Source organism: Condylura cristata, unplaced genomic scaffold (genome assembly GCF_000260355.1).
Source record: "Condylura cristata isolate star-nosed mole 26May11 unplaced genomic scaffold, ConCri1.0 scaffold00006, whole genome shotgun sequence".
In the NCBI taxonomy this organism is placed as follows: domain Eukaryota; kingdom Metazoa; phylum Chordata; class Mammalia; order Eulipotyphla; family Talpidae; genus Condylura; species Condylura cristata.
This window is the reverse complement of record NW_004567107.1, coordinates 13,175,524-13,195,674: the sequence shown is the minus strand read 5'-3', so window position 1 is coordinate 13,195,674 and position 20,151 is coordinate 13,175,524. Positions and strand designations below refer to the sequence as shown.

At 46.1% G+C, this 20,151-nt stretch overlaps 1 protein-coding gene across 1 annotated transcript in view; it reads left to right on the top strand.

Moving 5' to 3' along the window:
- PAPPA (pregnancy-associated plasma protein A, pappalysin 1) overlaps nt 1-20,151 on the top strand; it is a 223,581-nt gene that overhangs the window by 107,056 nt on the left and 96,374 nt on the right. The window contains exon 9 of the mRNA XM_012721479.1: nt 2,636-2,727. Coding sequence (XP_012576933.1) covers nt 2,636-2,727 — 92 coding nt within the window. The remainder of the gene's footprint in view (nt 1-2,635; nt 2,728-20,151) is intronic.

Below are 20,151 nucleotides of genomic sequence, written 5' to 3'. Positions count from 1 at the left end.
TTTTTATATATATATATAGAAATGGGGTATAGGCCAGAGGCTCAGGGGTGGTGAGAGGCTTCACCAGAGACAGAGTGGGGAGCAGAACAGGCAGATTGATGAAGTACACTGCTGAGGGGAGCAGCGGGCAGGCCAGGAGAGGTCTGCCACGCCATGTGGTCACCTCAGGGGCACGAACTCATCTGGAAGTGGCTTTAGTTTCTCAGTGCTGTGCTTTAACCCACTGTGCCACCAGGGAGGGCTCGATAATAATATTTTTAGCTATTTTTGAGCCTCAAAAATAACCTTGGTTACTGTACATCAAGATTATCTCCTTCCCAAAATACCGATGGTTTCACTCATAGGAGGAGTATAACGGACTGGGCGAGAAAATAATAATAATAATGAACAGCTATACATCAGAGACATTTTACGGGGGTGGAGTGGTGAATGGGATCAGAAACAGTGGGGGTGGGGGAAAATGTACTGGACTATGATGATGGCACAGGGTGATTTGTTGATGGGAAGCCCATGGGAAGTACAACTGAGATGGAAAAAGGCACAAAATGATGTAAAAATAAACTATTACATTATTATTTTTTTTAATTATCTCCTTCCAGCTTATGAGGTAGGCCCTAAAAGAGATAAGAGGCACACAAAGATGAATGTATTTTTCACCAGCTCACACACCCTGCTTGGGGCAGGACTGAGATGGGCACCCAGTGCTCATGTCTCCTCCAGTAACCCTTTGCTCGCTGTGCTTTGGCCAAATCACCCAAGAAGGAGCGGCTGCATGCTGTCTGCTAGATGCAGGGCCCTGCCAGGCACTGGGGTACTCAGGTAGTAGCCCTGTCATTCCTGTTCCCAGGAAATGTCCTGGGAACATCTTAAAGCCCAGTCTGGGGGCTCTCATGTCATAGACACAATAGTCAGCTTGACAAGTGCTGGAAAAAATGCAGACACAGAGAAGATGGCCACCACTCCAGCCGGGAGGTCAAAGAAGGTTTCTCAGAACCTCTCTCTGATCTGTCATTCCTAGAAGATATTTGTGGTGACCCTAATGTTTTGCTTAAACCAATAGAACATAGTGTTTGGGTGGTGAGGGAAGGCGGGTTAGAAGTGTTCTTTGTGGTTTAGGGAAACCAGCCCAGGTTAAAAAAAAAAAAAAAAAAAAAACTCTCCCCAGATAACCCATGGGTTAGCTGAGCAGCACAAGGCCATCACCAATGTTCAGGCTGCAGGCTTCACCAGCAGAGACTGCCAGGCCCAGCCCAGAATATGGGATTCCTCTTTGCTAATAGGTTTGTAGACAGAGAGAACGTGGATGGCCCTCTGAGATCAATGAGATGTCCTAGCCATCTCGGGATTGATTTTAAGATGCTGTCCTTACTCTGACACCTCCTAAGAGCAACAAACATTTCCCAGTGTTAATTGCTTGGGCAAAAGGAAAAGTCTGAGGCCTCTTCCATGCTGTGACCCATCCCAGCTGGTCTCTGGAGAGGGAGGGGCAGCTGGCTCTCCCAGAATGAGGTGGGGGCCAACTGTGCTTTTATGACTGCCTACTGTGTGCTTCTGTCTCTTTAACTTACATTCCATTCTCACACCAATTCTAAGTAGGCAGAAGAGTCCTGTTGCAACTTGTGAGAAACTTAAGGCTCCCATTGCCCAGAGGATTTTTTTCTGCAATGCTAGAAATGTGTTTTGTGCTGTCCAATGTAGTAGCCACGAGCTACATCTGGCTCCTTAATGCCTGAAATGTGTGACTCAGGAAAGAAACATTTAATTATACTTAATGTTAATTGAGACAAATAGATAGAAAGGTCAGATAGAGACATTCAGTGATGTATCCAAGATCTCACAAAGAGTTAGGAACACGGGGCTCTCACCCAAGTTTTCTTTTCTAAAAGCCTGGGAATTTCCAAGAAACAGCAACCCCTCCATTCTTTACTACAATTTGTGCTCATGTTGGTCCAATTCAGAGAACAGTGTTCCTCTTCTACTCATCCTAATGGCTGCAGAATCATCCTCATGTGATAGAAATCACTTAAGGAAGCAGGGTGGGGGGGGGCATTTTTATTTCATAGCAGCATGATTCCACAGTCTCTGCAATTCTTGACACCATGAACAACCCACTGTTGGGACAAACCCAACCAAGAAAGAAAAACTTCAAGAAGGGCTAAGCCTGAACATGTAGATAGAAGAAATCTTTGCTCTTAAGTGTGTAAGATGAAAGGGGGAAGGTTGAGGCAGGACACAGTAAAGTGAAGAACAGCATTTATATTTTAGGGGTGCTAGTTTTTCCTTCATTGCTAAATGGTCATGAGATTTCCCAGACACAGTGCTAGAAGAACTGCTCACAAGTTCTTCCATTTCTTACTCTGACTCGCCCCATAACTCCCCACATCTCAAAGAAAGCATGTGAAGCAGAAATTTGACTTCGTCTTCAGAAATAAAGTCAGGCAAATGTTACCAGAGCTTACAAATCCATACCATTTATACCATTTACACAACTCACTTCTAAGATGAAGAGACAGAGCCTTATGCAGGGAAAGGACTTGCTCCAGGTCCCAAAATAGTGGGGGACCTTTTTTCCACATCCACCCACCACTCTTCTAAAGCACATCTGACAGATTTTCCTCCTGTATTCTTTATGCAGAAGCCAAGGTGAAGAATGCGATGACATGAATAAGGTCAATGGTGATGGCTGCTCCCTTTTCTGCAGACAGGAAGTTTCCTTCAATTGCATTGGTAAGTCTCTGTCATTGGTCTTGTCTCCTTGGAGAAGTGGACAGTGTAAAATAATTAGTCAATTACTAGACAATGGCAACAGCTGCTCCTTTGTATTACAACTTGTCTTTGAGTGCCTCCAATGGGTTAGGTACTTGTTTAGGTACCAGAGAGCACAGGGAAATTGGAGGGGAGAACACCTGCACCGAAGACAGTTACCCTCACCCTCAGGGAGATTATTTTCTCATAGCCCATGGCCGATGACTAGTCACTCCTCTGGGCCTACTGTTGCCTTATAGACATCATCAGTCTTCTTCATGCCAGCTGTCCAGGGCGGTTATTCTGTCAATTTTTAAGACTTGTATTCATATTTTAGAGATGAGAAAAATAAAAAGCCAGTGATGTTATAAAACTTGTCCAGAATCACACAGTTTAGAAGGGACTGAAGACAGAACCAGGACTTGAACCTGATTTGACTGATTCTCAAGCTCACACGCTCAGGTCATTTTGCTATGCACTACTTGCTGGGTCCCTGAACCCAAGCACCACCCTAGTCCCAGCTCTGCACATGCATGACCTGGGCCAGTGTCTCTGGCTTGACGGAGATGGGATTGCCGACCAGTCTGTGTTTGGAAAACAAACTTTTTTTCCCCACCTTTACTGAGTCAGATGGGAAATTTGTTTTCCTCTGCCCTCTCTGGGAGTCTGGTTGATCGTGTTGTTTCAGCCCCACTTGGGAGGCCCTCACCAGCCTGAGGCTGGTAAACAGACAGGGGTGGGAGGCAGGGATGGAATTTTGAGCTGGCCCCGATGAGCTCATACTTCCTTTAAGATGCAAATCGATACCTGAAGATCAAAGGTCCCCCAGCTAATCCCCTGGGCTGGAGGTGAAAACTAATCACAATTCATTTGCAAGTACAAAAGACAGAGGTGCTCCTTCTGAAGAGGGAAGAGGGCAGGGGAGATGAAAACCTTGGTGGGAAGATTTCTCACTGAAAGGCAGTTTTCCAGCGCCAAGGGGAGGAAATGTCATCGGGTCCTCACATTTGCAGTGAATTACAGGGTATGTTTAGCCCTTCCTTCTGTCAGTGGGTTGTGAGTTCTGTAAGGATAAAAGCCTTCTATTATTCTCAACACGTATTTATTGAGCACCTATTAGCTCCTTGGCACTGAGTGAGGGCCCTGTAGGAGGAGCAAAAGTGTCACTCACCCGTGTACAGTGGGCAGGAAGAAACAGAGACAGGACAAGGGCAGGGACATTTGCAGGCAGGCTCTTGGGGTTTTAAATGTAAAATAAAGGGTCTCCCCCTACCCCGCACACCCCCCCCCCCATCCATTTGATTTGAGTCTGGTGCATGGTAAAAACTTGATATTAGACAAGTATTTGGGCAGAAGGAGACTGAAATGAAGAAAACTGGGCTCTGTCTGCTTCAGGCTATCTGAGAACTTGCTATAAAGCTGGCCAAGTTGCCTTCCTTATCTGGGCTTCAGTTTACCTCCTGTAGATTGAAAGAATTGTGTTAAGTAGTCTCCAAGTCTTTCCTGCCCCTCTGTTGTGTGATTTCTGAACCAAATCTGCCTGAACCAAATCCATACCTTTGCCACCATCCATACGACCCCCCAACATTACTCCCAGATCATGCTGAAAAATATGCTTATTTTATTCCCATTAAGTGGCATGTAACTGAAGTACTTCTGTGAAGAAGGTGGGATGTGGTGAAGGTAGGGTGGGGTGGTATGAAGTTGATTGGAACTTGAGTGTTGCATGTTCTCTGTTGCTTTAGCACTAATAACAAGCAGAAACCAGGTAGTAGAAGAGCACCATCCATGAAGGGGTCTGCAGACTGGTCTGTAGGCCAGAACTGGCCAGGTGTCCAGTTTGTCAGTTCTCTTACTGGAAGGCAGTGCACACATATTCTGTGTCTATTTTTGTGCTATGAACAAAAATAAATGGCTACAAAAACACCATATGTTTCAAAGACTCTTAAGCCATTTACTGTCTGACCCTTCCAGGTACTGGTTGAGCCTGGTTCATAGATTTACAATCTTGGTTATTGGGGCCAGCAGAGAGGAGGTGAATATAAGGATATAAATCACCATTTCTTAGAGACAGAACTGAATTTGAAGCACACAGTGGTGGGAACTGGGAGTTAAAACTGGTGGGAACTCTCTGTTAAAAGGCACTGGCTGGCTGGCCCAGCCCTGGCTCACCTCGCCTCCCTGGGTCTTCTATGCATCAGCCAAAGTTACTGTCTGAGACTAGACCAGCAATTTTCCAGGGGCATTAATTGAGGTTTTGAGAGGGAAGGGGTGAAGATGAGGAGCTATCGACCAGATGAGATGTGGACCTGTCTGGAATCTCCCTATATTCTGGTACTTGCTACTAGAGGCTAAGAACTCTGCTGCTGATGATATTGATAGAGTATCTAGTATCTGCAGAGCACATTCATAAGTATCCATTCTCATACAAGACTTTAATTGTTCTGGCTTCACAAAAGAGGACACTGAGGTATGGGGGAGGTGACCTACATAAGTGAGAGAGCCGGGACTGAAACTTAGAAAGGCTGAATCTACTCACTGTGGTAAGTAAGCTGCCCATGGGATCAGGAGTGGGGTGAAATAGCCCTTGGTCTGGAGGACTCACCGGTATAGCACAGCTCATGTACCAAATGAGTGGAATGGAAAGCCACATAGTGTGCGTGTGGACAGTGTCCAGGGGGAGGGTCTCTAGTTTCCATGTTCATGACTATGGTTTAGGAGAAGCAACTCTGCTTTGCCCCTACCTCAGCTGTAGATATTCACGGAGACATGGGGCATTCCAGGAAGAAAGGAGTCTGTCCAGAGAACCCAGCTCCCAGGAGCAGCATGAACTGAAGTCTAGAAACACATTTCCATAAACAGAATATCTGAAGAATAGCCAGTGACCCCGGCTCCCAACATATCTCACCTTTAGATGTCAGAGGAATGGGACTGGACTGTGTGTGTGGCGGGGAGGAGGGGGGTGGTGTCTGCTGAGCTAGACATTGTCCTCATCATTACATTTGTCAAGGTAGTGGTCAAGATAGTGACTGAGAGAATAGGCTTGAGTGAAAATGACTTGGTTTCTTATCATAGTTTAGACGTGTACCTTTGACCAAGCTTCAGCGTTCCCATCCAGAAAATGATCAATGTGTCGAGATTCTGTTGTGGAAGCTATTACAATATATTTGGACACTTATGATCTAACTTTCCTAAATTTAGGATATGACTGTCATTGTTATAATATGAATGAGATAGAGCCCTCACTTATGATCTAACTCTCCTAGATTTAGGAAATGACTGTCATTGTTATAATATGAATGAGATAGAGCCCCATCCCAACTATGGAAGTTGAAATCCAAACATTTCTTTCCCTTAGTCCCTTTTGTAGCTGAGTGTGGGTATAAGCTCTATAGTCTCCCTCTGCCCCCTACTCAGACACAGCAACCCAGGACTGACTCAGAAGGTAGTAGTGATAGGACACAAGCACCCCGCAGAAGCCATCTTGATCAGGATGGTGGGAGCATGCTAACAGCAGGTAGCATTGGTGCCGAGCGAGCCCATTCTGAGGTGACTTCAGAAGACTTGTCCTGGGGACTCATCTTGGACTTGGAATTGGACTCAGAACATGTAAGCCAGGCTGTTAGGCCTTCTCAGAGAGTCTTCCAGAAGAATCCAAGAGTCTTTGACTAGATATTGTATGTTTGGTTAAGTTAGCCCAAGTTAGTTCCTGTTGATTGCCACCTAGAATCTGGACTAAAATGATTGTCATGAGATACTGTGAGGTTTAGCCCAGTGCCTAGCGAGCTGATGCATATGGTGCCCACTGACCATTGCTTCCCTCAGTGGGTGTCTGTTTGTAGGGGACGGGGCAGGGGCATCAGCAACAACCACCATTTTGTGACCACCCATGCGCCTGGATGCCTTGTTTCATCACCTTTGTGCAAGGCCAACATGAGGTCTCATTCCAGATGAAGGGGCTGACAGGACCAGCAGTAATGTCTTAACTTGCCCGAGGTCATGGGCACATAGAGGCGTGATCTCATCTTGGGTTTGGCACCCAAGTTGGGTAGAGAGCCCTGCTTTTTCTACTCTGCCACTGCCCCTCCACCTAAATTATCTCCTTCCTTCCTCCTCTCTCCTCTCCCTCACACCCTTCCTGTTCCCTCCCTCCCTTGCTCCCTTTTTTCTTTTTTCTTATTCTTGTTTTGTTTTTCTGTCATTGGCCATTTACTAGCTCGAATGTTTCCCTAGATTTGGTAACACCAGCACGCGGGTGGGTGGCAGATTTATGGTGGCATTCCCATTCACTTTTCAGAAGCCCACACATCCGGAAGTATTCCCAAGGTGCCCATGTGTTCTTAGGCAACACCCGGGACTTCCCTTTCCCACTTTCCCACCGCTTCCCCCAGCAAATAATAAGTTGCTTGTTCAAAGGAACACCACCCACAAGACCTCTTAGGCAATGAGGCTATAGGACCGGCAATGCGGAAATTATCTTGTCCTTTTCCCCCTTTCTAGAATATAACATACACCAGGCCTGAAGTTTCAGCTAAAAATGTGGTATCAGTAAAAAGATAACTGCCCCCCAACAGACACTGGCTGGAGGCATTGTTCAGCTGTGCTGGGAATTCTGTCTCAAGCACTGAGTCATAAACTACAGACAGGCTGCTGATAAAAGCTGAAGGAGGGAAGGTAATGGTCAAATTAGCCAGACAAAATGTGAAGCATCCCCAAAAGGGGTTAGACGTAGCAATATATCTTGAGCCACTGCTGGAAAACGTGCTACTTTCGGCCACAGCATGGAATCCATCCTGGCAGATGTGATCTTGGAAAGCCTTCTCCCGATGCAGCTTTACACTCTGTGCCCTTCAGGGGAGCCAGGTCCACAGGGGAAGCTGGGTGGCAATTGGCCTCCCAGGCCTCAGTGCAATCTCTCCCTCTGTGAACCAGGAGTGACTGTAGGGCTGGCTCCACAGCCTATTTCCCCTTGCACAGCACTGATAAATCCCCGATTTGTCAAACATTGATTTAAAGGCTTTGGGGTTTCAAATCCTGCTTGATGTTGATCTATAGCTAGGAAAACAAAGCAAAGAGACCCCCCTGGCTGTCTTTCCCAGCCCTGCAGAGACTCCAGAGTGCCTATTTTGCTCACTCCCTGTCCAATACCTCCTCCCCCATGGACCTATCATCAGCACTCAGGGTCTCTGGGCTCTGACACACCATCTCTAGGACCATCCTAGGCCAGAGCCAGCAACTTGGTTATCTGTGAGGCAGATAAGGGAAAGGAGGACAGATCAACCTACCACACCACCAGTCATTTGGCGGGGGTCACTGAACCTTGGGGGCCCTCTGTTAGGCCTCCCTGGCCTGCTCCACGCCAAGGCGAGAAAGGAAAACAAGAAGATGAATCGCCACATCTTCACGGTGGACGTGCTGATGAGACCTTGGAACAACAATGACTAACAAGGAGAACGGCATCTGGCAGTGGCAGGTGTGGAAGGGGGAGGAAGAATGGGCTCTGCTGGGAGTTCCATTGATTATTTTTCTTTCGAACAACATGAAATCGTACTGGACAATCCATCTCTCATCTTACAAAAAAAATTGAAAGAAATTGAAGAGTAAAATTTCTGACTGCAAGTATTCCTTCAAGATGTCCCTCTATGGGAAACTAACTGTCACCAAAACACCTACTTGAAATCAAGCTTCCCTTGGCTTGAGGATGGACCTTTAAATGAAGAAAAGAGCTGTGGCAGCCGCAGTGTTGGTGACGGTGATGAAGGCAGTGATGGTGGCAGCCTTGATGGGCCGGTGACATGCTGAGCCCCTGGCCTTGTGGTCCGTGCATGACAACGAAGGACAGGGGTTCTGGGTGAGAAGCCTGGCCCAGACAGTTTCTCTGTGCCTCAGATTTCTTGTCAGTGAAATGAATTACTAATAGTTCCCACATCTTTCAGTTGTGGTAAGGGTAAAATGAAGTTATACATGTAAATCACTCCAAAGCAGTGGTGCCTGGTAGGTGTCTGCTGCTGCTCTTACTATGTTTATTATTAATTCAGAAGTTATAGTAATCCTCCCAGCAGTGCTCTGAATATTACTGTCCCAGTCTCATAAAGGGAAGAACTAAAGTCCAGAGTGGTTAAGTAACTTGCCCAAAGTCACCCAGCTAGAAACAGCAGAGGTAGGGCTCACCATACATAGGCTTAGTCTGCATGCTCAACTATGAAGTTATTCCATTTACTTACCGGCACCTGTTTTTGCCAGTCTCTGTGCTAAGAGCCTGTCTGTCAAGTGAGTCAGTTCATTTCCCCAGCAACTCTGGGTACTCAGAACCATATAGTTAAAATAAGTACTATATGCCCACTTGGCTAGTGAGGAAACTGAGGCACTGAGCATTGCAGTAAATTGCCCTAGTCGTGCAGCCACGGAAAGCAGAAAAGACAGCTTCAGATCCTAGCCACCTGCCCTCCAAGACCGTGTCCGATATCCAGACGAACCAGCGGAAAAGTGGCCAAGTGTGTCTCTTTCCCTCTATCTGCTTTGGGTCACTGATCGAGGCAGGAAATGAAGGCATTGCTTCTGTTCTTCCTGAGACTTTTTCATGAATCATAAGGACAACAGCTTTCGGTTATCATCACCCTCTACATGCCCCCCTGCATGGGCCCCGGGCCCCAGTGAAAAACCACTTGGTGTTTGGAGCTGTTTTTTCACTTTTTAACAGCTCACCTGCCTTTGGCAATAGCCATACTGCTGTTTGTAGTATAAGAGGAGCTTGACACTAAGCCGTTGTCATGGCAATGTGATGGAGACAGGGGGGTCTGTGTGCAAAAGCCTGTTGGTTGTAATTCCTACCTGGGTCTCTCCCATCTTCTCTGTGAGGCTCAGTCTCCTCTTCTGGGAAATGGGCATAAACCTACTACCCAGAGTTCTGTTTGGAGAAAGATAGAAATGCCTACAGAATGTTAGGCACTGTGCCTGGCCATGGTGAGTGCTGAGAAGCACCAGGGCACCTCCCTCTCCTCTAGCCCATAGCAGGCAGGCCACCAACCCATCCCTGGAGAAAAAAGGCTCCTCCATCAAATCCCACCATGAAAATGCCCTAGTACTTTATGCAAATGACCAAACCCCTTGATCTCTGTCTCCCCAGCTACAAAAGGAAGGGGGGAGTCAGATGAGCTCTCAAAGTCTTTTCAGCTCTGACTTCCAGAATTTAAATTCCAGATCATTATTGTTTTTAAACTGTGTGTTTTAAAAGAAATGAGGGCTTGGGGAGGAGAAAGGAATTCCTTTAACCCAGAGGGTCAAAGGGGGTCACCTAGGGGACAAAGGAGCAGGAAAAGGAGGCGATGGGGCGGAAGGCTGCTGTGCAGGGCTGACCGAAGATCTGAAGTCCTCACCCGGGAGGTCTGATGGCTGCATTCAAACCCCCTCGAGTCAGCACCGGTTAGGATCAAGCCTGCCAGCCATCTCAGACCAGGGCTTACCACCTCCCTTGCAGGCCCAGGAGACCTACCCCACAGAGAGGCCAGGGTGGAATGAAAAGAAACAGGACGCCTCAGACGCCAGAAGGGAGGAATTCTAGCCCTCAGCCCAGGTGGGCTTCCTGACTCTGTGCAAGGGGTTGGGCTCAGAAGGACTTGGAGCTCGCCTGACTCAAGGAATCAAGACCAAACTTTGAAGTGCGCCTTAAAAAAGACAGCCCATCCAAGGCAGGTGAACCTGGGGAGCCAAGAACAAGGGCTTCTTTGTGGCCTTTGAAGGGACCAGAAACCTGCTCACGCTGAGGAGTGCCTTGCTGTGCGTCCAGGCAGCTAAGGCCAGCACAGGCCAGCACAGCGCAGCCTGGGCACCGATGAAGGACCGGGGGTCCTGGCCTGTGTCAGCGTAGGGCCTCTCCATGCTCCTGGCCTGCCACTCTTTCAGGGGACCACGCTGGGTTGGAGGAGACATTTAATATTCATGAGCTGTGATCTCCACTTGAAGGGAGTGCCCTGGGGGAACTTGAAATATTAAGCAAGTGAAGGATACAGACCTAATTGTGTCCTCCTTTTCTTTTTGGATAGAGAAGTAATATGCTTAAAATAAAATGATGGATGAGCAGTCAGGCTTGTATGAAAATCCCCGCTTTCTGCAGACCACAGAGGAAACCAGCCATGTGCCCTGACATATGCAGCCACAGCCAGGTAGAAGGCGGGCCTCAGGGGCTGCCCGTCACCTGAGTCATCCCTTCACACATTCTTCAGTGCCTACTAGTTACAAAGGAAACACCGGTGGACAGGATGATCATAGTTACTTAAATGTAATTGTTGGAAATGGCACGGAATGGAAATACTTGGCAGTGTGTATTATACACTTATAATAGACAAGGGGCTCTCTTTACGTTAAGGGTTCAGAAAGGTCTTCTTGAAGACTTGCAGGTTGAGTAGGAAGTGGACAAGTTAGGGGGCCATGGAGCAGGTGAGACAAGGAGGACTGCAAGATATTCAGACTGTTCTCCGTGGGTGAGCATGCTTTTGAAGGGTTAAGGTCAGTGAGTCTGGAGGAAGAGGAAAGAGGGGAGGCTGGAGACTCATCAGCTAGGAAACTCAGAGACCCTGAAGACCATGGAAGGTGGGGCATGAAACAAGGGGAAAGCCACCCCTGCATGTGTGTGCCAACTCATGCCAAGCCCCACACCAGCGTAGATGGGCTCAGAAAGCTAGTTATGGCCAAACGTGATCTGCTAGTTGGGGTAGATAAGATTTCACTGAAGCACATTTATGTCCCATGGTTAAGCTAGTGGCCACTACAAGGCAGAATTGAGTAGTTCCAGCAGAGACCTGATGTGTCCCACAAAGCCAAAATATTTACTGTGTGACCCCGAGCAGAGAACATTGCTGACCAATCAGTGGCATAAGTATAGGGTGAAAGAGAGGTTGAAACAGAGTTGAGGGTGTGCCTCCTCAGTTTGCTCCTGTGTCTCTAGTAGCAGAGCTGAAATGGCATTGAGTCCCCGCGTTTCCTCGGTATCAGGTCAGTTCCCCCATCCTCCAGCCGCCACTATGAGTTGGTGACATTTTCTGCTGCCATGAGTGACATGATTAGCCCCTTAGAGTCCTGGCAGCCCCTGGCTCTTGGTTTGCAAAAGGGACTGTGTCAGTATTTATAAAGACCCTACTCAGTCACCAGGCATTGCGACTGCCCCTTTCCAGTGACATCGAGTCCCCAAGTGTTTAAGTGCCGTTTAAGAATATGGTTTCCATTTAGTAAGCATTTATTGAATTGGGAAATCATCCCAAGAGGAAGCCATCCTTCCTGAGAGCCATATCCCACACCAGCTGCTTGCCCCACAAAGCACTTTCCTCTCCTCTGATTTTCACAAGGCTCCTATTTTACACAAGGAGAAACTGAGGCTCAGGGAGGTGAAGTGACTTGGTCGGCGCTGGTCATCTTTAAGTGACAGAGCTGGGACTTGAACTAATATCTTCCCAGCTCCCAAATGACAGCACCCTTGAAAGAGCCCAGCAGGTGCTCATCTTCAAAATAGCCTACCTTCAGGATTGGTAGGGGTGGGTGGTGAGATTTGTCTGTATATTTCCACACTCTTCCATCTCATTAACCTAAACCATAGTCAGAATAAGAGAAATAATTTTTATTGATTTAATTAATGTAATGCTTTTTCTCTATTAACTCCTTTGATTAATTGCACTGACCCCACGAGGTAGTTTCCATGTTATGCTGCCATCATAAGGAAGGAAAAGCCCAGAGATGTTAAGTGATTTACTCCAAGTTCCCAGTGAGAGATTCTCATCTTGAAAGTTTAGCTCTTAAATCCTCAGGCTGAACTACTAATTGATGCTACCCTGGATGATGGTTAAGGTTATCTAATAAATTCTGTACTCTCAAGAGCTGAACAGGCTAGCAGCAAATAATGAGAAGACTAAGTGAGTACCCAAGGAACCCTCACATAACAAAAGGATCCCAGGGTCTCTTTAAGAAACAGCTCTCTGAAGTGTTTGTTTACAGGTCATTAAATACTTAACAGGGGGAAGAAACCAAGTATGACTTTCTCTTGGCAGCCACTGATGAAGTACCGAGGAGAAGTTAAGATAAAGCAAATCTGAAATTACAATCATTTTTAAGGGGCTGGGTTTTCAATTTTAATTTGCCAGACAGAAAGATAAGTAAGGCTCCGCCCACCAGGGCTGAGGGCTGGCCACCTTCTCTGCCCAAGACTGCTTGGCCACCTGCAGAGTTAGCTGCAAGGAAGGCCAGCAAGCCAGAGCTAGTTTTTGTCTCTATTAAGCCCCCAGTATACAAAGCTCTGTCCCAGCTAAGGCACACAGGGATGACAGGCAGCAGAAGGAGCATGCCCCCCTAGCCTAGTAACGCCCCCAACCTGGTGTGGGGATTTCCAAAGGTCATGCTCATTAGAGCACTCAGGGGGAGTGCTCCATGGTGTGAGGGGCCCTCAGGGAAAATGGGGAGCCCTGGGTTGTGGGTGGGTGGTGAGTCTGAAAATTTCCCTGGACTGGCTGGTACAGGAAGTAGGGTTCAGCATGCTGCTGAAGGTCTATGAATGCCTGGAGTGAAGACTTCCAGGGTAGAAGGAGAAGACTAGTCCCAGGTACAGCCCCTGGGGGAGTCCCCAGGTGGGTGGGCAGGTGGGTGTGAATCACAGTTCTTGGCTTCTGTGCCGAAGCACTTCATCATGAACCGTGTTTTAAGACCAACCTCCTGAGCAGGAAACTCCTCAAGCAAAGTTCAGCAAAGTACTGACCCAAAGAGAAACCAAAGTGCTCTCAACTTCAGCAGTCAGAATCCCCACCCTGAATATCACTGAGACTGTACATATCTTTCAGTTTCCGTGAGCAGAGCTGTCACGTTCCTGAGGGAAGCTGTTCTGTCTGTTGGGGAGGCCAAAACTCTGCCAAGAACTTGAGCTCAGCCTAGATACCCATGAGAGTCACTTCTTTAATCTTGACTTCTCTTTGCATTCCTTTTCCCCAGAGAATTCCTGAAAGGACAGAGAGAGGGGTGGGGACTGGCCTGCCTCCCAGAAGCTGAGGGTGCAGCTGAGGGGAGCAGCTGGTGGGGGGGGGGCAGACTGGAGAGGTCTGCAGCACCATGTGGGTCACCTCCCTGGCCTTCCTTCCCAGGGCAGCTGTGTCTGTCCTTTTGCTCATCTATCAATTTGCTCCTCCTATGTGTACTGAGACCTCTTTCATGTCAGTCCCTGGTGGGCTCTGAGGATGTGCTGTGTAGGGCAGTTTTTATTCTTTAGAAAGTGATCGGCAAATATCTATCATGTTATGAAAAATAATCCACTTCTTACAAGCAGAGCATGCTCTGTGCCTCGGAGAAATGAAGCAGAACACTGAGACGCCTCACTCAGAGTGGTCATAAAAGAGATTTATTGAATAACTTGATTAAATAGACATATTTCAGCATTTCTTACTGAACTTCTGAACACCCGAGACCTCTGCAGTGTTGCCCCCACCAGCTTGCCTGGCCTTCTCTGCTCTCTACCCTCCTCCTTCTGTCCACCCTTAGACATCACATTCTCAGAAGTGATCTGTTAAGTCCACTACTATTCTGTTTCTGCTCTTTCTTCTGCCTCTCCTTCCCTCCCTCCTTCTCCTTCTTTTCACTACCTTCCTCCCCCCACCACAATTCAAAACCAAAGACCCTGTCTTCAGTCCTTTTCCTGCACCCAAACAATTGCCATTCTGCCGAGTTAATTGTCAAAACTTTCCTTTCCCCCCAAGTCTGCCCCTGTTCTCTCTCAGTGCAAACAGGAGGCCATTTTCTTTCTGGATTATTGCAAGATACCTTGAACAAGTGCCTGCCTCTCTGTGTTTGTTTGCTCCATTCTCTTTTCCAGTACAGTGAGAGCAGGATTCCTAAAATGCAAATACCACTTTCTCAGTCTCCACTTGAACAGGTCTGGTAGCTCCACATTGGCCTTGAGAGAGATGTCAGCTCCTTACTGTGGCATTCAATGCCACCAGGGTGTGCTCCAGTGATAAATAAGCATACTCTGCCTACCCTGACCTCTATGCTTTCTCCACCTGATAGCCCTGTTCCCTGCTTCCTTTCCTTTGCACAGAGTATCCCTGCCACCTTCTTCCTCCTCCCAGACACTCAATCCAGGTGTTACTACTCAATGGTACTACTCAAGGAAACCTTCTTGAATCTGGGTAATATTGGGCTTTCTGGCTCAGGGCTCCTGCACCTTCTGAGGCCTTAGAACAAAGCACCATGTGATCAACCACTGACTCACTTGCTCCTTTCACTGGCCTGGGGGCCCTGGAGTGCTAAGACCCGAGTTAATTCACCCAAGAGTCAGTCCAGGACTTGGCAATTAATTTGCTGCTCAGTAAATACAGACTAGGTGGGTAAAAAGAGGCGGAAGCCGTAGTTTGGAAGAGACAGTTTTATTTTTCTTGCAGCAACGTGTGGCAGAGTTCTGTTGGTTCTCAGTGTGCATGGCCAGCCTGTGCCTTCTAGCTGTCATCTGGGGCAAGAAGTCTCCTTCCAGCCCTCAGGGTGGGGGTTTCCTGTTCAGGCTCCAGAGTTTGGCTGCTTGTGTTCAGATTCCAGCTGTGTCACAGTGGGGTGACAGAGTCTCCTCATCTATAGTTTCCAGCACTGCTGTACCTCTGGGCCACAGAACTGGGGAGCACTAGGGACTCGTCAGTCAAGATTGCTCTTCAAACCTTATTTTACCTTTGTGTAAAGGAGAGACAGGTTGCAAGGTAACTCTTCTCCTATGTGGCAACACTGGCCTTTCTCCTGTCATAACTCTTTGAGAAGGTGCACATGTTTTAGGATTTTGGAAGGGGTGGGAAGAGCCAGTGATTCTGGTGGCTACCTTGACCCCCATGGAACACTCTAATCCAAAATTGAGCTGCTTTTCCATACCAAGTCCCAGCCGGCCAGCTTCCTTTGTAGAAGGAGGGAAGCTAATTAACTAGTAGCAGGAAAGGACTGCAGGTAGGCTACCCCCCAGGCAGAGCATTCAAAAGGAAGTGGATAACTGTGTAAATAAAGCTGCTTTAAGGTCATTTAAGCCAATGCTCTTTGTTAAGGAAATGGATGGCTTTGTAAGTACCGCCTTGGAAGGCAGCACTCCAGAGAAGGTCTGATCTCCCCTAGTAAATTCCCTAATGGACTCTGGGCCCCTGCAAGTTCAATCACTTGCCAACAAAAACTCAGATCCCACTTAAAAGAAAATGTAAACGCTTAACCAAAGCATAAGTTATTGAGCTCAGGCAGTTGAACTGGTACTGGGTAGCGGAGACAGGCTACTTCCTTGAGGGCAAGGGAGACTGCTGTTGTTCACAGATCATTTTCCTGCTGGTGGCCGGCCTAGGGCGTTTTCTGTGCAGCTTCTCCCTCCCTCCATCCTAACTGGAAAGACAGTCATTGTTTCACCGATTTCCCAAGAGGAAACTGGGACTTGGAGGTGAAGTGCTTTGCACTTTGACACTCAGATAATTAGAGGTGAGCAGCAGTGACTGACCCCAGTTCCAGACTCCTGAGTCCCCAAGTACCACAAAACTGCAAGCACCTGAGAGAGTCCCATCAACTGGTCTCAGATCTTCCTCAGTACCACATTCCAAGAAAAGACATGAATCGGGCACCATGGGTAGACAGAAGGACATAGACTTGGGAATCAAACTGATCAGGAGCAGATTCAGTTTGGATCTGATTCTTGATTCTGCAGCTGGTGGAAATTTGGGTGATGAATAACCCTGTTGGAACACCATGTTCCTCTCTGTCAAATGGGCATGAGTGTGACACTGAACACATAGAACTCGCCCTTCTAAGATTAAATGTCTACACATATCCAAAAAACTGTTAGCAAAGCATCCAACTATTCCTTTAAGAGATACAGGTATTGCATGCTGTCTAGACTATTAGTTAAGGGATACATAATGCTATGGGAAGACAGAGAGAGGGACAGCTAGTCCTTTGGGGGTGGGTTGCCAGAGAGATTTTCCAGAGGAAAACTATGGACAAAGGACGAATGGAGACTACTCAGAAGAAGCACAGTGCTAGGAATTTAGAACGTTTTTGCAAAGGTGGGATGGTGAGGACGAATATGGCTGACTTAGGAAGGGGACACAATTTCCTTCTGCCTGGAGCATTAGAAAAAAAGTCACAGAAGCACGTGGGACTCGTCAGTAGTCATCAAGTCTCCATGGGAAAGTGTTGAATGAATAACTCAGTATCCTCTGAGGCAACCAATGTCATTTCCAGACCTCTGTTGTTGGCTAGAAAAGATTTCTACTGTATGCCCCTGAGCCTTCTCGTCTCAGGTTAGCTCTGAAGCTACAGAATACTGAGGAGTGTTGGTGTCTCTCTTGGTCCTGTCCTTAACCTTATTCCGGATCCAGTGACTCACTGGCTGGACTCGGTATGTCCAGCCATTTCTAGGACCAGGGAGCACTTCTCTGACCCATGTTCTGAAATGCACAGCCAATAACAGGAGCTGCTGTGCCATGCATTTGTTTGGGAAGGTACCTTTCCAGTTGGTGGAAACTGAACCCACAGTGACGGTTCCCTGCTGGGAATGTTTTTGAACCTGGTGATGCTGACCCTTCTCTCTGATCGGACACAGCAATGGTTTTGACTGATAATTTTCAATTGTTGCAAACTGGTCTTTAAGATTTCAGGGCAATATTCCCTCCCTCCCTTCCTTCTCTGTCTTCTCCACTCTTCTTCCTTCTTTCCCTCTCTCTTTTTTCTCCATATTTAGAAGAGAAAGAGACATAGAGATACATTTCAGTAAGAACGGATTACAGTTCAACAATAGAAAGGAAAGGGCATATAGATTCACATTAATACAGCATCCCCTCCCGAGGCTAAAAGAGTAGCCCGCCCTTCTTGTAACATAAAGAAGTTACCTGAGTGTAACTCTGCTGTCGGCTTGCCGTCTGTAGCATGTCTCGCCAGTGTGGAGATGGAGGACACTGTGGCTTGAATGCCTCATCTTTTTGTACTTATCTGAACCATATGTCAGGAGGATGGTCTCTTGGTGGGCCAAGCCAATCAGGGCTCAGGGTGGGAGGGATCCATTTGGACACTGGAGTTTCTTGCATGGGAACCTCACCAAGATCCCAGCACACTGCGGTCTCCTTAGTCACAATCAGCTCTGCCAGACTAGGGTAACTGGCTTGGTTTTCATGTGGTGCCCTGATTCACCCTCAATTCCTTGGCTACTGTTAACATAGTATCCACTTGTTCAAAAGTCTCTTCTTTTGACTCTTGAGGATGCCTTAACAGACGGATGAGCTGCTTGGATTAAATTCTAGGTCTACATATTTGTACATACTGTTTTATTTGAATGCGTGGTTTTTCTTAATACCCAGATATGTGTATTTCTCAGAATACTTTTGTTTGACATTGCATATTCTAAATGTTTATATAAGGAGCCTTAATTAGCCTCTCAGGACCCTTGACCTTAACAATTAACTGTGAAGCATTTAGCAAGTTACTTAACCTTTCTGACTCTCAGCCATCACATTTGCAAAAGGAAGCCTGTAAAGTAGAATTTCAAGATCCTTACAACCCTAAACCTTTATATATCAACTTATGAGGCAAATGATCACAAGTTGTCCTGGAAACAGGATGCCAGAGTAGGAAAAATTGTTAAGTGTCTGCTTTCATGGAGCTGCCATTCTAATGCAGATAGAATGCAGTGAACACCTGAAGTAAAATAATGTTACATAGAGAATAACAGAGCAGTGGAGTAGGAGAGACTGTGAAAACAGCATGATTAGAACAGGCATGGCTGGGCAGGTGATGAGTGTTTTGGATTGGAATTCTCCATTTATTATTAGATTACATTATCTAAAACAAGTATCATTTTGTTTTGTCAATCCCATACTTTTAAAGGTCATTGGATCACTCTTCCTTCTGTCTGCTTAGAATGCCTGCCTGCTTTGTGCCACTGCATAATTCATCTTGGTTCTGAATTTTACCTTCTCTTTCCTATCCCTTGAGCATTGAAACCTTAAAGGGGTCCATCTGAAAGTCACTCAGGATATTCTGCTCTGCTGAATGTTCTTCTCTGTTGAATGCATCACCATTTATTAAAATCACTATCTTTGCTTATAATCTTTTTTGACCATTTGCATAATATCTAAACTCACGGTGATGCAAATGTATCTTCAGATTCCAATTATGAGACCATCATGTCTCTATATTAAATTTTGGTCTGCTATGCACCACCTGGTCTATCCAGATATTCTGTTTCTCTGTGAATTCAGTGAAGAAAGAACATAAAACAATGTTTCAGACTGATATTGAGGCGCAATGTCTCATGGGAAAAATTCTATGGGTTGGTTTAAGCAAAATTGGATTTCCCCCGCTAAAGTATAGTTAGATTTGTAATATCACATTCTAATGAAATTTTTCATAAAAATCTTCCTACAGTAAAATCTGTTGAAAGAAATTCAAATAAAGTTTGAGACCTTTTCAATGCAATCAATAATAGAGATTCAAAAACTCCAAAAGAACTTTAATTTATCACTTAGTGAAAACCTGCTATTTGCTGGACACTGTCCTACAAATTAGAAATAAGGCAGGTAGAAATAAGACTGGGGTCAGCTCAGAAATGCCTCACAATCCAAGATTTTAATCCATTTCATCCATTCTTAAATAATTACATAATAAAATGAGACATTTTTCTTCATTCTCAAGAAAGGTGCACTTTGAAACATGCTTCCATAAAACTACATCATAAAGGAGATAGACATATTAACTCATAAAGCTGTATTTTTATACTGTAGATAGTACTGTGGTAGGCACAAAATAAGATAGTAAGCTACTCTCCAGTAGAAGTGGAAGAAGAGGCTGAATGTATGCTTTAAGTAGATAGGTTTGTTGTTTGAAGAAGTAGTATTTGATCTGAACTCAAAATGCTGAAAAGGAAGAGACTGTTGGAAAAACCAGGTGAAGAAATTATTGCAGGTAAAATGAACAGCAAATCCAAGTTCCTGGAGCAATCACAAGATTTGTTTATATAAGGAATAGTTATTGAATGGATGGATGTCTAGAAGAAAGGATAAATGAATGATAATGGTGAGCAAAGGACTAATTGTAGAAGATGTCAATAAAGTGAGAACTCATAGGACATCATACAGACCTCGGAGTTGGGGCCATGTCATGTGGGAAGCCACTGACAAGATTTCTGTAGAAGAGTGGCCTGATTATAGATTTTGTTTTTAAAATGGAGGTTTAACTGTTCTCTGGTAGAGGGAGGATTGTAAAACAGACAAAGAAGAAGTCAAAAGACTTTATATGAGCACTCCAATAGTGTGTGACTTGGGTTAGGGTAATAGTGATGGAGCAAAAACAGATCTTTTTGGATATCCTCAAATAAAAGAGTCTACAGGATGTACTCTTGAACTTTATGCAGTGTTGGAGGGTAGGCTGAAA